Source organism: Silurus meridionalis, chromosome 28 (genome assembly GCF_014805685.1).
Source record: "Silurus meridionalis isolate SWU-2019-XX chromosome 28, ASM1480568v1, whole genome shotgun sequence".
In the NCBI taxonomy this organism is placed as follows: domain Eukaryota; kingdom Metazoa; phylum Chordata; class Actinopteri; order Siluriformes; family Siluridae; genus Silurus; species Silurus meridionalis.
In genome coordinates this window covers 3160398-3176380 of record NC_060911.1, presented here as the reverse complement: position 1 = coordinate 3176380, position 15983 = coordinate 3160398, and the positions used below count along the sequence as shown (strand labels likewise).

Genomic DNA, 15983 nt, shown 5'->3' with positions numbered 1-15983 from the left:
TCTCAGCGCACCTCGGATCATCTACGCTTCTCCTCAAGCGCACCTCGGACTCTCTCAACCCAAGGACTGCCGTGTGTGCGTGTGCGTGTGTGCTAGTGTGTATATCTCTCTCACTCTCCGTAGTAAACCCGAGCGAGCTGTACTTCGGCTTCCGCCTCCATTTCATTCGCTCCATGAAACATGTAGTGTGCACAGTGCTACATGTGAGTAATTTCCAAACAGACACATTATTATATTGTCTAAAACTGAAGAAACACTGCCTACATGCCTCTAGGCATTTCTGTTACATTCATATATTATTTTACCACTTTTTTTATTTCCTCATCTAATCAGCAAAATATGTGAACAACAGATACTAGGAAGAAATGTGCCTTTTGTGTTTATTTGACCAGCATCACTTTGAGACTTCCATCTGACATTCAGTCTGCTTGTGAGATAACTGAATTGTGACAAAAGTAGCATAATTTTTCAATAAAACTTTCATTGGGCATATCAAGCTGTCAGGGTCAGGCCTGCAGTTGTCTGCATGAGAGGAAGGAGTTCTAGCAATCTGCCAAAGGGAGGTGGGTGGACCAAAATACAGAGACAGACTTGAAAAATGCTGAAATAACCATTTTTATTTTAAATGTCTAAAAAGTATTTAAATAAAAAAGAGCAAAACAGAGCAAAAAAATCCCACAACTTTAAAAAGGAAAAATTAGAAATTCCTCATGACCTCAGGAAAAATCTTAATCTTAATAAGTCTTAATCTTAATATGTGGCAAAAAGCACATTTTCCCTAGAAAACGCAAAACAAAACAAAAAATAACAAGCAAAAACAAGGACATGTTTAAAAAGCTTTTATGATCAAGCAAGCATTTAAGAAAAAAAATTGAATTTAAATGCACACAGGTTAATGGAGCACAGGTGGAACAATGAGATATATGGGGACACAATGGAGGCATCAGATGGGGATCAAGTGGGAAACACAAGGAAAGAAAAAAATATTTGCAACACAAGCCTTGAGAGAGTGACACTACATTGACCAGTCAAAGTCATCAGACATGTCACTCAAAACAGACCAGCACAATGTACAATAACTAAATAAAATAAATTATAAATTATTAAGATGATAAGATGGATTAGGTGAACATATTCTATAAAAAGCTTTTCCACTGTATTATGCATGACAACACATCCCTGAATTCTATACTTACTTTGTTTCTTTTGCTTGGAATTTTTTTTAACTGTTATTGAATTTGTTGTTTGTAATATTATACACACACATTATATATATATATATATATATATATATATATATATATATATATATATATATATATATATATATATATATATATATATATATTAGTGCAGTTAAATCAGTGAACTAGTCATATCTTCAAAATATGAAAAAGTACTGTATGTAAGTGAAATGGGTGAAGTAGCATGTGGGGTTGTGAGCAGGTTAGTGAAAGTGTTACAAGATAAATAGCTCTTACTAATTATTACATACATTTCATAGGTTGGAAGGCATGTAATAATAATAATTTATTTTGTGTCTGTCCTAAAATTACCATTTTTATAATAAATTTTTCTCACAGATCCACTTTGATTGCACAGAACACGGTCTGTCATTCCAGGCCATCTTATCTGAAAACTTCCACATCTCCGCACAGTCCTCATTATTTCCTGCATCATTTGGTTCCCCATTATACCAGAACCTAAAAGCCAGAGAATCAGAATCAGTGTTTACTTATGTTCAGTTTCATACTTTTTTGTCAACCTTTTTTAGTCTGTGTTCACTGAGATGTATACCAATCATAATACCCTCAATAACTGACAAATAAAAATATAACAGGAGATAACGATAGGGTGATTTCATACTTTTAATGCAGCGACAAGGAAAGTTGGAAATTCACTCTTGGTGGAACAGTTTGATAATACACTAAGATATAAAGATAAATAATAAATCTTTTACCCTGTGCCACTGGTCAGCTCTGTCCCATCCACCCATTTCCACTTTCCCTCTGTCTCTATGTCACTGAGACCAATCCACGCCTGATAATCAATGCCCATTTGTTGAATAATAAACTCCTGTGATAGAGATCAATATGAAAAATTGCACTGATTTAGACTTTGCTCTAGCTTACACACACACACACACACACACCTGTTCCTCCTCGCTTTTAATAGTCACCAGGTCTGCTCCTTTCTCTCTGCAGTACTGTCTGCTCTCAGCCCAGCTCTTCTTTTCAGTAGAGATGTGGTAAACACCTGTGCCAAAGACTCTCCATCCTTCTTTAACAAGCTCTAATTACACAGTAGTACAATTAAGTTCTAAGTGTTTAATGTACATACATGAGCTTTGTGTTATACTTTTAATTAATTTTAAGTATTTACTCACCCTTAGCCTGCATGCTACTATACTGACACTTGTCTCTCTCTGCAGTCAGGCTGTTGTATTTGGTCTGTAACTGATTTTTCTCTGCAGTCAGGCTGTTGTATCTGGTCTGTAACTGATCTCTCTCTCTAGTCAGGCTGTTGTATCTGGTCTGTAACTGATTTTTCTCTGCAGTCAGGCTGTTGTATCTGGTCTGTAACTGATTTTTCTCTGCAGTCAGGCTGTTGTATCTGGTCTGTAACTGATTTTTCTCTGCAGTCAGGCTGTTGTATCTGGTCTGTAACTGATTTTTCTCAGCAGACAGGCTGTTGTATCTGGTCTGTAACTGATTTTTCTCTGCAGTCAGGCTGTTGTATCTGGTCTGTAACTGATTTTTCTCAGCAGTCAGGCTGTTGTATCTGGTCTGTAACTGATTTTTCTCTGCAGTCAGGCTGTTGTATCTGGTCTGTAACTGATTTTTCTCAGCAGACAGGCTGTTGTATCTGGTCTGTAACTGATTTTTCTGCAGTCAGGCTGTTGTATCTGGTCTGTAACTGATTTTTCTCTGCAGTCAGGCTGTTGTATCTGGTCTGTAACTGATTTTTCTCTGCAGTCAGGCTGTTGTATCTGGTCTGTAACTGATCTCTCTCTCCAGTCAGGCTGTTGTATTTGGTCTGTAACTGATTTTTCTCTGCAGTCAGGCTGTTGTATCTGGTCTGTAACTGATTTTTCTCTGCAGTCAGGCTGTTGTATCTGGTCTGTAACTGATTTTTCTCTGCAGTCAGGCTGTTGTATCTGGTCTGTAACTGATTTTTCTCTGCAGTCAGGCTGTTGTATCTGGTCTGTAACTGATCTCTCTCTCCAGTCAGGCTGTTGTATTTGGTCTGTAACTGATTTTTCTCAGCAGACAGGCTGTTGTATCTGATCTGTAACTGGTCTCTGTCTAAAGTCAGGTTGTTGTAACTGGTCTGTAACTGGTCTCTGTCTAAAATCAGGTTGTTGTTACTGGTCTTCAACTGGTCTTTTTCTACAGAGATGTTGCTGAATTTGATCCACAGCACTGTAACGCCAGTTAGCAGGAGAGCACAAAGCGTAAACACACACACTGCAGTCACTCTGTAGAATCTGCCCCCTGCTGTGTTGAGTCCTAATGAAAAATACAAATACAAATCTAATAGCTAGAAAACTTCAATCAAAAAGCACACCCACACAAAGTTTTATACACACAACACCAGCACATTTTTAGTGAATTCTTTAGAAAATTCATGAAACTTGGAAACATGGAAAATATGTGAGAAATTCTATATTCAAGTATTATTATGGAGTATTTACACTTGAGTCATACTTGAGTGCTTAGAAAAGTATAAAGAAATAGGGTAGTACATGGAAAGGAAGCACATTTTTAGGAAAAAAAAGCAAAAATGACAATTACAAATGTTTTTGAAACTGCTATTTTTTTTTTTTACAAACAAAGGTCCATAGCTGTATATGCCAACTTTGGTTGATTTCCAAGTCTAAGATGGCCAACATAAAGAAGATAATGACAAAATATTTCATTTCAGCATAATTATTGGGAACTATATAAAAAGTGCTTAAATTTACCACAATTACTTTAACTGAGTAACATATGTATCAATAAGTAAATAAATGTTTTATCTTTGACCACTGGATGGAGCAATCACAGAACTACTTTGGTTCCATCAAAGCATGATTCTCGTGAAGTTCTGTGATATGTACTGCTTTTTCCATTTGTAACCTACACCTCAGGTTATGGTTCTGAAAAAGCATATAAGGTGCACTGAGATAGAGCCTCACTTCATGTTTGGTGGCTTTGCAGTGGCTTTGCCCATTATAAACAAACAAAGACCAATATTTCTAAAAGCCTGATTAGGTAGAAATTGATAGCATAGGGTGCACTGACTTTTGCTGACCCAGGAAATCCATAAACAACAGATCCAGAAGATGATGACAAAAATGTAGAATAAAAATAGCATGCATGCATGTGATTTTGTACTAGGGCTCCTGACAATGAGAAAAGGTAAAATAACCCACTCTTAGTGCTTGACCCCCTAATAATATAAATATAAATTTTTTTTCTTTATGTATTTTTAAATTATTATTAAATTTTATAAATATTTAAATAAGAGGTTAAGTCATTGATGCCCGGCACATTCATATAAAATTGTATTGTGACTACTCATTATTACAGGTTATTACAAAAGCTTTAAAAACAGCTTGTTTTGTTTGAAATGAACTGTTTTATAAACATGAATTTATAAATGTGTGTGTGTTTTACCTGAGCTTTCGGTTTGTTTAAAGTTTCTTGTCCTCTGGATCTCCATATTGTCCTCATTCGCATAAATATCTTCATATGATTTCTCACTGTCATTGGAATCAGCTCTGTTGTCTGCAGTAATTTCTACATTTGCATAAATGTCCTCTATCATCTCCATTTTTCTCTTTTAAATAATGCTGACCTTTCAGTGGACAGGCTCTTTTGCATTAAATTGTCGAAAACTAGACCCAGAGTGACTGTCAAAGGAGCACTGCTTACTTGTGTGTTTGCATTTCTGTTATACTGTAAGCCTATTTCCTGTGTCACTATCATGTGTGAACAACAAATGTTTCCTGGGTGCAGCCCAAACTAAATGTCAATACGCTGTATAATCCGGTTCCCAGAATCACTGAATGACAAAATAGGGAAAAAGAAATTTGAGTTTGCTTGGAATTAGTATACAGGGAGTGCAGAATTATTAGGCAAGTTGTATTTTTGAGGATTAATTTTATTTGAGGATTTAATTTGAACAACAACCATGTTCTCAATGAACACAAAAAACTCATTAATATCAAAGCTGAATATTTTTGGAAGTAGTTTTTAGTTTTAGCTATTTTAGGGGGATATCTGTGTGTGCAGGTGACTATTACTGTGCATAATTATTAGGCAACTTAACAAAAAACAAATTCATACCCATTTCAATTATTTATTTTTACCAGTGAAACCAATATAACATCTCAACATTCACAAATATACATGTCTGACATTCAAAAACCAAACAAAAACAAATCAGTGACCAATATAGCCACCTTTCTTTGCAAGGACACTCAAAAGCCTGCCATCCATGGATTCTGTCAGTGTTTTGATCTGTTCACCATCAACATTGCGTGCAGCAGCAACCACAACCTCCCAGACACTGTTCAGAGAGGTGTACTGTCTTCCCTCCTTGTAAATCGCACATTTGATGATGGACCACAGGTTCTCAATGGGGTTCAGATCAGGTGAACAAGGAGGCCATATCATTAGATTTTCTTCTTTTATACCCTTTCTTGCCAGCCACGCTGTGGAGTACTTGGGCGTGTGTGATGGAGCATTGTCCTGCATGAAAATCATGTTTTTCTTGAAGGATGCAGACTTCTTCCTGTACCACTGCTTGAAGAAGGTGTCTTCCAGAAACTGGCAGTAGGACTGGGAGTTCAGCTTGACTCCATCCTCAACCCGAAAAGGCCCCACAAGCTCATCTTTGATGATACCAGCCCAAACCAGTACTCCACCTCCACCTTGCTGGCGCCTGAGTCGGACTGGAGCTCTCTGCCCTTTACCAATCCAGCCACGGGCCCATCCATCTGGCCCATCAAGACTCACTCATTTCATCAGTCCATAAAACCTTAGAAAAATCAGTCTTGAGATATTTCTTGGCCCAGTCTTGACGTTTCAGCTTGTGTGTCTTGTTCAGTGGTGGTCGACTTTCTGCCTTTCTTACCTTGGCCATGTCTCTGAGTATTGCACACCTTGTGCTTTTGGGCACCCAGTGATGTTGCAGCTCTGAAATATGGCCAAACTGGTGGCAAGTGGCATCTTGGCAGCTGCACGCTTGACTTTTCTCAGTTCACGGGCAGTTATTTTGCGCCTTGGTTTTCCACACGCTTCTTGCGACCCTGTCGACTATTTTGAATGAAACGCTTGATTGTTCGATGATCACGCTCAGAAGCTTGGCTATTTTAAGACTGCTGCATCCCTCTGCAATATATCTCACTATTTTTGACTTTTCTGAGCCTGTCAAGTCCTTCTTTTGACCCATTTTGCCAAAGGAAAGGAAGTTGCCTAATAATTATGCACACCTGATATAGGGTGTTGATGTCATTAGACCACACCCCTTCTCATTACAGAGATGCACATCACCTAATATGCTTAATTGGTAGTAGGCTTTCCAGCCTATACAGCTTGGAGTAAGACAACATGCATAACGAGGATGATGTGGTCAAAATACTCATTTGCCTAATAATTCTGCACTCCCTGTACAGGTAGTCGTTGACTTATGACCACAATTGTGACCGACAAATCGGTCGTAACACAATTTGATCGTAAGTACAGTAGGCTATATGTACAGTACTGTGAAATGATGCCGGAAGCTGGTAAAAAAAATAACGTACGCCGCGGCTAGCGATTGTGGTCGTAAAGTCGAATGGTCGTAAGTTGCATAGGTTGTAACTCGACGACTACCTGTATGAGGGTTACTTAACTAATGGCTAAACAAGTTAACAATATTAAAACTACTATGTGACAGCTCAGTCTTGCAGCATTTCGTGATATAGTCATGAAATGTAATCTACTGATTCATGTTTATAGACACAAGGACGGTTTTCTATGTAATGTATTTCAATAGGAAGTATTTTTGGTGCCTCCACCACAGTTTTCTTTCTGCCACTGGATACCACAGACATTGTATTGTTTTTTTCTTGTTTGTTTGTTTTTTTTAAATTGCCTTTGTCATCATTACCCATGATCTCCTGAAAAAGAGCAAAATTCATGCCCATGAACACGAATCAATAGATTAAATCATAAAATGTTGTGAGACTGTTGTATGTCCATCTATGTGCTTTATTGCAACTTGATTGCACAACATATAACAACTTTGTGATAAATCAGTAATGTGGCCAAAGAGTATACTATAGTTCTAGTATAATAACCACCTCCTGTTTGTGGCAGCGAGCAGCAACTTGGCAGACATGATTAAAAAAAGCTACACAAATCTGATAGCAATAATTGTGGTAGGTGGAATGCTGCTTGCTTTATATATTCACAGTTCAAGCTCTTCCGGTTTCCTTGTTGGATGCCGAATACAGACTACTGCAACCTGTTGGTATGAGAGAGTGTATGTTGGTATGTTCTCTCACGCAAGTGCAGAATGTACACGCACGGTTTGGTGCATCAGATGCACCTGCCTAATAATCGGCGTAATTTGCAATCAGCCGATGTTGATTAACTAAGAAGGAGAAGGCTAGAACTTGCCTTGTGGGGCATCCAATCAATATCAAGCCAGGAGCCTATAAGGGGGCCTCTCCAGCAGATCCTGGAACCCATGAAAAGGCCCCTCCCCAAGATCAAGCCTGGGCCCCACAATGGAGCCCCTCCAGCCAGGTAGAAGGGAGGAGTGAGGATATCAGTATAAAAAGGATAAAAACCTGCTATGGCTGTGCCTTCTTGTTTGTATTGCTTGATCTTAGTGCAGCTTTTGACACCATGTTCAGATCACAAAATAAACATCTTACATTATCTTTATAAACACATTAAAAGAAAATGAATTAAATTATAGACTAATAATATAAAGTAGTTCTTTTATTGTGCAGTTAAATCAGTGAACTATTCATATCTTACAAAATATAAAAAAGTATGTAAGGATTCTAAAGTATGAAATGTGATGTAAAATGTAAAGTAACATGTTGTGAGCAGGTTAGTGAAAGTGTTACAAGATAAATAGCTCTTTCTAATTATTACATACATTAAATAGGTTGGAAGGCATGTAATAATTTATTTTGTGTCTGTCCAAAAATGGTCATTTTTATAATAAATTTTTCTCACAGATCCACTTTGATTGCTCAGAACACGGTCTGTCATTCCAGGCCATCTTATCTGGAAACTTCCACATCTCAGCACAGTGCTCATTATTACCTGAATTACTTGGTTCCCCATTATACCAGAACCTGAAAGCCATTGAATCAGAATCAGTGTTTACTTATGTTCAGTTTCATGTCAAGCTTCTTCATCTGTGTTCACTGAGATTTATACAAATCATAAAACCTCTATAACTTACAAATAAGAATACAAAAGAGGGATGATGATAGTGTGATTTCTTTTTTTAATGCAAGAGAAAAGTGATAAGAAGTTGGAAAATCACTCTTGGTGGAACAGTCTGATAAATACACTAAGATACAGAATAAATTCTTATCTCTTACCCTGTGCCACTGGTCAGCTCTGTCCCATCCACCCATTTCCACTTTCCCTCTGTCTCTATGTCACTGAGACCAATCCACAGCTGATAATCTTTGCCAATTTGTTGAATAATAAACTCCTGTGATACAGAGATCAATATGAAATAAATGCAATGATTTAGACATTGCTTTACACACACACACGCATGCATGCACACACCTGATTCTCTCTGCTTTTAATAATCACCAGGTCTGCTCCTTTCTCTCTGCAGTACTGTCTGCTCTCAGCCCAGCTCTTCTTTTCAGTAGAGATGTGGTAAGCACTTGTGCCAAAGACTCTCCATCCTTCTTTAACAAGCTCTAATTACACAGTAGCACAATTAAGTTCTAAGTGTTTAATGTACATACATGAGCTTTATGTTATACTTTTAATCAATTTAAAGTATTTACAGTACTCACCTTTATCTTTCATGCTACTATACTGACACTGGTCTCTCTCTGCAGACAGGTTGTTGTATCTGGTCTGTAACTGGTCTCTGTCTAAAGTCAGGTTGTTGTATCTGGTCTGTAACTGGTCTCTGTTTAAAGTCAGGTTGTTGTATCTGGTCTGTAACTGGTCTCTGTTTAAAGTCAGGTTGTTGTATCTGGTCTGTAACTGGTCTCTCTCTAAAGTCAGGCTGTTGTAACTGGTCTGTAACTGGTCTCTGTTTAAAATCAGGTTGTTGTAACTGGTCTTTAACTGGTCTTTTTCTATAGAGAGGTTGATGAATTTGACCCACAGCACTGTAACGGCAATTAGCAGGAGAACACAAAGCAGCAACACACACACTGCAGTCACTCTGTAGCATCTGCCTCCTGCTGTGTTGAGTCCTAATGGTAGAACAAATACAAATCTAATACTTGAAATCTTCAATCAAAAATTGTTCACTTCTATATTTAAGTATTAATATAGAATCTTACAATTAAGTCATACTTTAGTACTTGAGAAAATTGCTTATTAAATTGTCTAAAACTAGACCCAGAGTGACTGTCAAAGGAGCACTGCCTTCTTGTCTCTTTGCATTTGTGTTATATTAAAAGCCTATTTCCTGTTTTACTGTTAAAGTGTTTTACAGTCAGCATTATGTGAGAACAACAGATGTTTCCTGGGTGCAGCCCAAAATAAATGTCGATACACTGTATAATCCTGTTCCCATAATCACTGAATGACAAAATAGGGAAAAGGGAATTTGAGTTTTGGAATAGGTGTATGAGAGTTACTTACCCGATGGCTAAACAATCAATCCATGTTACTCTATATTACTGCTATATGCATGTACAGTATGTGCTTTTCTAGTAACTTGCAACTGATATATATTGATATGATATATTGCTCAATATGGCAATATATATAACAACTTTGTGATGAATAAGTAATGTGGCTAATGAGTGTATATTAATTGTATTATCATATAGTTATAATGTAGTTATGCAGAGAACTGTAAGAGAAAGAACAATAGATAACAGGATAAATTGGGAGGTGTGGGAGGTGGTAGTTCAGTGGTTAAGGCATTGGACTTTGGATTGGAAGTTCAAATCCCACCACCAAGCTGACACTGCTGGGCGCTTGAGTAAGGCCCGTAACCTTCCCCTGCTCAGTTGTAAGTCGCTCTGGATAAGAGCGTCTGCCAAATGCCATAAATGTAAGACAAAAAACTATAAATAACCTGCCACTGATCATGGCAGTGTATTCTTGTTTGTATTAATTGATTTTAGTGCAGCTTTTGACACAATTGATCACAATATTCTCCTAAATTCCTTGACTAGGAAATGTTGGAATTAAGGGCTCTTTCCTGGCTCAGGTATTATCTGACTGATCTGATCAATATCAGTTTATTGATTAAATGGTGAGTTCTCTACACTAGCTAAACAAGGTTTAATGTTCCACAAGAATTTGTCTTAGACCTGCTGTTGTTTCCCTTGTATATGCTAGGTGAAATGATTCATAAACATGGCATTATCTACCATTATTATGCTGATGCAAAGCCAGATGAGAGACATACGTTTAATAATGTTTGAAAAAAAATGCAAAGGACATTAGACAGTGGATGCTTGTTAACTTTCCTCTGCTAAATTCTGATAAGATGGATGTACTTTTACTAGGACCACATGCAGCTAGGAATGAGAACATATTTAAGCCAGATATGCCTTTTTCATTCGCCACCACAGCTCCCATAGAACCCTTTGACACAGGCATTAACCCTTCACCTTTATCTGCTTCTTTTAAAAGTTCTGCCTGATAGGCATGTAGTACCACCATAATGTGTAGCGCTGCGCCCCACCTGACCAGCTGCTACATACGCTTTCCAATATAACACTGCAAGGCTTATATGGAAGGGACGACCTGGTCCATTGTTCATGATATCCCAGATAGTGAGCGATAATCTGCAAGTGTCTCCTCATCCACAGCCCTTCTCCATCACCCTACTATGAATAAAAACTCAGATGTCACAGGGTTTGTTAGGCAAGTCAAAAGGGCTAATATTAGGACCTCCATAACTAATGAGCCTGTAGAAAATTGCCATGTGCAAACACTGTTTCAGGTGGATGGGGAAAAAAGCATGATCCAACCCTCTTCTGCAAGCTCAACCTGCAAACCCCTTTGATTTCAGTGCGTGAGATTTCCTCAGCAGACGCCAAACAGAGCAATGGGGGAGGCAGCCGTTTGCGTCCTTCTCTCACACAAAAAAAAAAAAAAAAGCTTACCAGAAGCACAGCATCCTTGCCCTAAGATAACATTGTGCATTGCACTCACACTCATCATGCATTTCCTCATCAGCAATAAAAAGCAAACAGCAATTTTGCACACTTTTCGAAACGTTGCTTTTGTTTCTGTTTTTGACATGAAGGTTGCAGGATTGGTTCTGCTTACTAGTTTACTACACTGTTTAAAGATCATTGTTTGCACTTGTTCATGTTATGCTTTAAGCAAATTGCATTATTTTGCACCATTTGGTGATTAAGGGGCTTTAACTTGATGTTGCATGGTTAAAGATTGTTCAATGGTTTGCCAAAAAAGACATGCCCTCACCACCCACAAGTTTTTTCATGTTTTTACACCAAATCCACGTGACACTGACATTCGAATATTAATTCTGCTCAGTCTGATATCTCCTTTTGCCAATCTCAACACCTCTCTCCTGGATTATATGAACTCATCCATGCTCCTGGTGGAAATATTTGTTGGTCATAGTAAATATAGTTCAAAAGAAAATGCAAAAATGCCTGTTAACATTTTAGCAAAAGAAATCATCCCTAGACATAGTATCCCATATTAAAGTGATTGTGGCAGCAATACTTCATTTGCTGCCAAACTGACACAAAAACTGTGTAACTATCGAGTATTGACTGGAAGTTTTAATTCCTCTACCATCCTCGAAGTTCACAAAGTGTAATAAGAAATATTTTACCAAAAACCACTATCAAAAATGCTAGAAACAGAAGTGGGTAAATCCTTTACCTGCAGTATTGTATGAAATCAGGATAATACCACAGCCTTAAACACAACTGTTGCTATTTGAACTCAACTCAACTCTATCTGGAAGTGACTGTCTGTGATTATACACAAGCTTTAATAAGAAAACTGAACATTGTTTGCAATAACGTCTGCTTCTCACCCTCTGCCCCAGAAAAGTTTACTCATACCTTTCTTACAGGAGACAGTGTTGACTGAGATTGAACCCATTAAAAACAGTAAAACAATTTTGGACCCTCCAGCCACAGTGGATTCAGACAGCAGAATAAAGAGATGCCCAACAGAACATGGTTCATTAGAGAAAGAGAGCAATTAAGTAGCACAGACGGGGCGGGGCCTCTTCTCATCCTACCTTATCACATACACATTTCACATATACTTATCTCTGTATTGGTGTTTTACACAATCTAATGAAATCTGATAAATAGCAAGAAACCAACAGAATGTACTCAAGTCATTTTAAGACTCAAAAAGCTACTGACAGACTATACACAAAAAGTACACACTTTATTTATTTTTAGTCTGTATTTGGTTTAATGTCCTATGACGTTCAAATCAAACAGCACTTTTGATTTATGCAAACGCAGCCATGTAAACATTAAGTGCATATTACTTTTTGTATCATATGTACGTTCTTTTTGAGAGGCCCTTTTCCCCATTCCCACATTTCCATTCTGAGTACGCTTCAAACTTAAATTCTGTTTAACATCTTAGTTAAGTTCAGTTTAACGTCTAGGGTAATGTGTTGTATTTGTGTTGGAGTCTGGAAGAAAATGACAGGCCTAGTAGTAGTCATTTAGTTTCTGTTTACTTTTGTCTTGGCCAATTATTATCAAAAGTAACAAATTTAATAAAAGTTTTAAATGTCAAACAATACAAAACAACACTAAGTTCAGGATCCAGTGTTGTGGTGTCAAAAAAAAAGACCTTTATTCAGCAGAAATAAAGTCAGACAGTTCCATAGAAGCACCAACACAGTCAAAGCACAATCTTTATTAATCGTCTACTGCAACTTGTGTAACTTCTTTTACACAAGAATAGAATATCAGCGAAGATGGACTTTGTGACTGCCAAATCAAAGAAAAGGACAAAAATTACTGCTCTACCTATATTCAATCTAGCCTATCCAAAATCCTGCAGGCATCAGTGATTGATGTCCCTCTCTAATGCATCAATGAATATAAGTGGCACCCTCAAAAACAAGATTGTTTGTTTGTTTGTTTGTTTGTTTTCATAATAATTTGCACAAGTCTAGGGGTCCATAAAGAGAGTTGAAAATGCAGACACTAAATCTTTATATTTGCTGTCATCTTGTGTCTGAAACCAATTGTATAGTTATTTAGAGGCAAAAAAACAGAATCAAATGCTAATTTGTGAAATAACTAAAATTGAGTCTGTGATTTGCATTAAATTTGGCATTAGTCACTGTTTAAATAAATATCTGACAGAGTTCTTGTTGAACAAGGTTACTGCATGTTTGGCATATTTTAGTGATTCCTGCTTATCAGGTTTTAGTGTTACAGAAGTGAGCAACGACTTACAGTGATTATATTTCTGATTACTTCCCACTGTCTACCAACAAGTAAACCATTGTACACTATTTCCATCCAAACCCATAACCCAACACTCATGTGCTAATTTTTTGAAAAACAACAAGAAGTACAAAGGAAGAAATGTATTTATTGAGTGTGTGAATCGGGGCAGTAATACTTTTTTATGACAATATTTAAAAGTATTTAAAGTATTAAAAAACATGGCTTTGTTAACTTGTGCACTTTATCTGACCTGAAAAAAATTTATTCTGATGTAAATCCTCATTTTTGTGTGTATGTGTGTGTGTGTGTGTGTGTGTGTGTGTATATTTTTTATATATATATATATATATATCTGTAAAAATATATATATCTGTAAAAATATATAATTATATTAAAAATATATTATTTTTATAGAAAATAAAATACAAAGAGCAGTTATTTAGGTTAACTAAACTGATATTGTGAATATGAAATCACAATAGCACAGATATTCAACTCAATTTACAAAATACATGAGTTACTCATTGGCTTATGAGGGTGTACATAATACTATACAGTTCAGTGGTGGGTATAATGCTATTTCATACATTCTGAGTTGTTTACACTGTTAAAGAGTTGGATTCTCATGCTAAACATGGCAAAAAAAATTATTTGGACGTATGAGTGAGAATTTCTGTGCCAAATACACTGCTTCTGAGTTCGTTTAGGTTTCTGAAAGTTTTTTCAAGTATAACCCTTCATGACGTCATGAAGGGTGGAATTCCTTGTATGGATTCTTTTCCCGTAGAACGCCCATCACCATGCTTCATTTGGTTAGGGAAGTCGACGGTGACTCTGCACAGGACTTACTCAAGAAGAACGTCTCTAAAGAAGTGTGTTTTTGGATGTGAAGGAAGGAGAACTTTGTACAGTGCCTTGTACAGTACTTACCGTACCACATCCTGCTGTAGTCATTGCTGTTGTTCTTGATGTTCAATTGCTCAATTTCAGACCTGGGATCCGATTCTGGTTTAAACATGTCTGGCTGGATCGGATTGTTATCCATAGTTAGTGTAAGACTATAAAGTTTTTGTTTGTTTTATTTATAGTGACGCAAAAATTTTCGGGTGCTCGCGACTCTTTAGCCACGCCCACGGAACGCCTCCAAGAGCTCGGCTTTTTTCGGACAGAAGCATATATCTTTCTTTTATAAAATGTGAAAAAAAAAAAAGAAAAAGAGATATGAAGGATGCAATATCACTCTATAGGTCCTCAAGATTAACATGATATAAGCGGAAACGGTGTGTTATGTCCCCTTTCGACTCAAAACAATTCGTTTAAAGTTTGATTTAGTACTCTCCCTTCAAAAAGATTCGGTTCGTTCATTTCGACTCATTGGATGTAATTCAAGTAACGCGGTTCAAAAGAGTTTAGTCCGATCACTTCAATTCAAACGAATAGGGTTCAGGAGAGTCGGTTCCATCGAATCTGAATCGATAGATTCACCGGGAAATGATTCGATTCACAGTTCCAAAAAAACTACGTGTGGTACGAAAACAAAGGAAAAGAAAACAGTCCAGTCTCGACAAACATGTTGATTTGAGCAGTATCTCGAAGAAAAAGAAGCAGGTTGAGCAGGTTATCAGAATGTTCCTACCCTGTTCCTGGGTTAGCTTTACCTGCTTCACCTCAGTCAGCTTAGTCTCCGTCTCATTGAAATGAACTGTTTCTGTATATATATATATATATATATATATATATATATATATATATATATATATATATATATATATATATATATATTTGGGGACAAAGTAAGATATGCCCGATTGAGATAGTTGGGACATGGGGTATATCGGTAGGAGAATGCTGAGGATGGAGCCACCATGAAGGAGCAAAGGAGGAAGTTCTAAAAGGAGGTTCATGGATGTGGTGAAGGAGGAAATGCAGGTAGTTCACTCACACACATTTTATATATATATATATATATATATATATATATATATATATATATATATATATATTGTGTGTGTGTGTGTGTGTGTGAGTGAACTACCTGCATTTCCTCCTTCACCACATCCATGAACCTCCTTTTAGAACTTCCTCCTTTGCTCCTTCATGGTGGCTCCATCCTCAGCATTCTCCTACCGATATACCCCATGTCCCAACTATCTCAATCGGGCATATCTTACTTTGTCCCCAAAACGTCCTACATGCGCTGTACCTCGAATAAACTCGTTCCCAATCCTGTCCATCTTCGTCACTCCCAATAAAAATCTCAACATCTTCAATTCTGCTGCCTTAAGAGTTACTGAATGTAAGGGATTTATTTTTAACACACTGCTGCCATCTGGTGGTCAAAGATACGAAGTGCCTACTTTCCCCC

General features: G+C 37.2%; 2 protein-coding genes across 5 annotated transcripts; both read right to left on the bottom strand.

Moving 5' to 3' along the window:
• Positions 1–1314: 1314 nt before the first annotated feature.
• On the bottom strand, positions 1315–5100 carry LOC124381373 (C-type lectin domain family 4 member M-like). The gene is given in 6 exon segments (XM_046842953.1): positions 1315–1703; positions 1961–2076; positions 2153–2292; positions 2387–2880; positions 2882–3509; positions 4659–5100. Coding segments are annotated over 6 exon segments (1677 nt in total). The 5' UTR covers positions 4816–5100; the 3' UTR covers positions 1315–1561.
• A 2863-nt stretch (positions 5101–7963) lies between these two features.
• LOC124381381 (CD209 antigen-like protein C) lies at positions 7964–15976 on the bottom strand. 4 transcript variants are annotated; one of them, XM_046842973.1, is made up of 6 exons: positions 15790–15976; positions 14549–14642; positions 9029–9439; positions 8790–8929; positions 8594–8709; positions 7964–8341 (listed from the first exon to the last, which is right to left on the bottom strand). In XM_046842973.1, exons 1-6 carry the CDS (start codon positions 15880–15882, stop codon positions 8200–8202), a joined length of 996 nt encoding a protein of 331 aa, XP_046698929.1. In that variant the 5' UTR covers positions 15883–15976; the 3' UTR covers positions 7964–8199. The 4 variants fall into 4 exon arrangements, with proteins under 4 accessions (XP_046698929.1, XP_046698930.1, XP_046698931.1 ...); XM_046842974.1 differs by having other exon boundaries at positions 15822–15928; XM_046842975.1 differs by lacking the exon at positions 14549–14642 and having other exon boundaries at positions 15822–15976.
• Between the last annotated feature and the right edge of the window lie 7 nt (positions 15977–15983).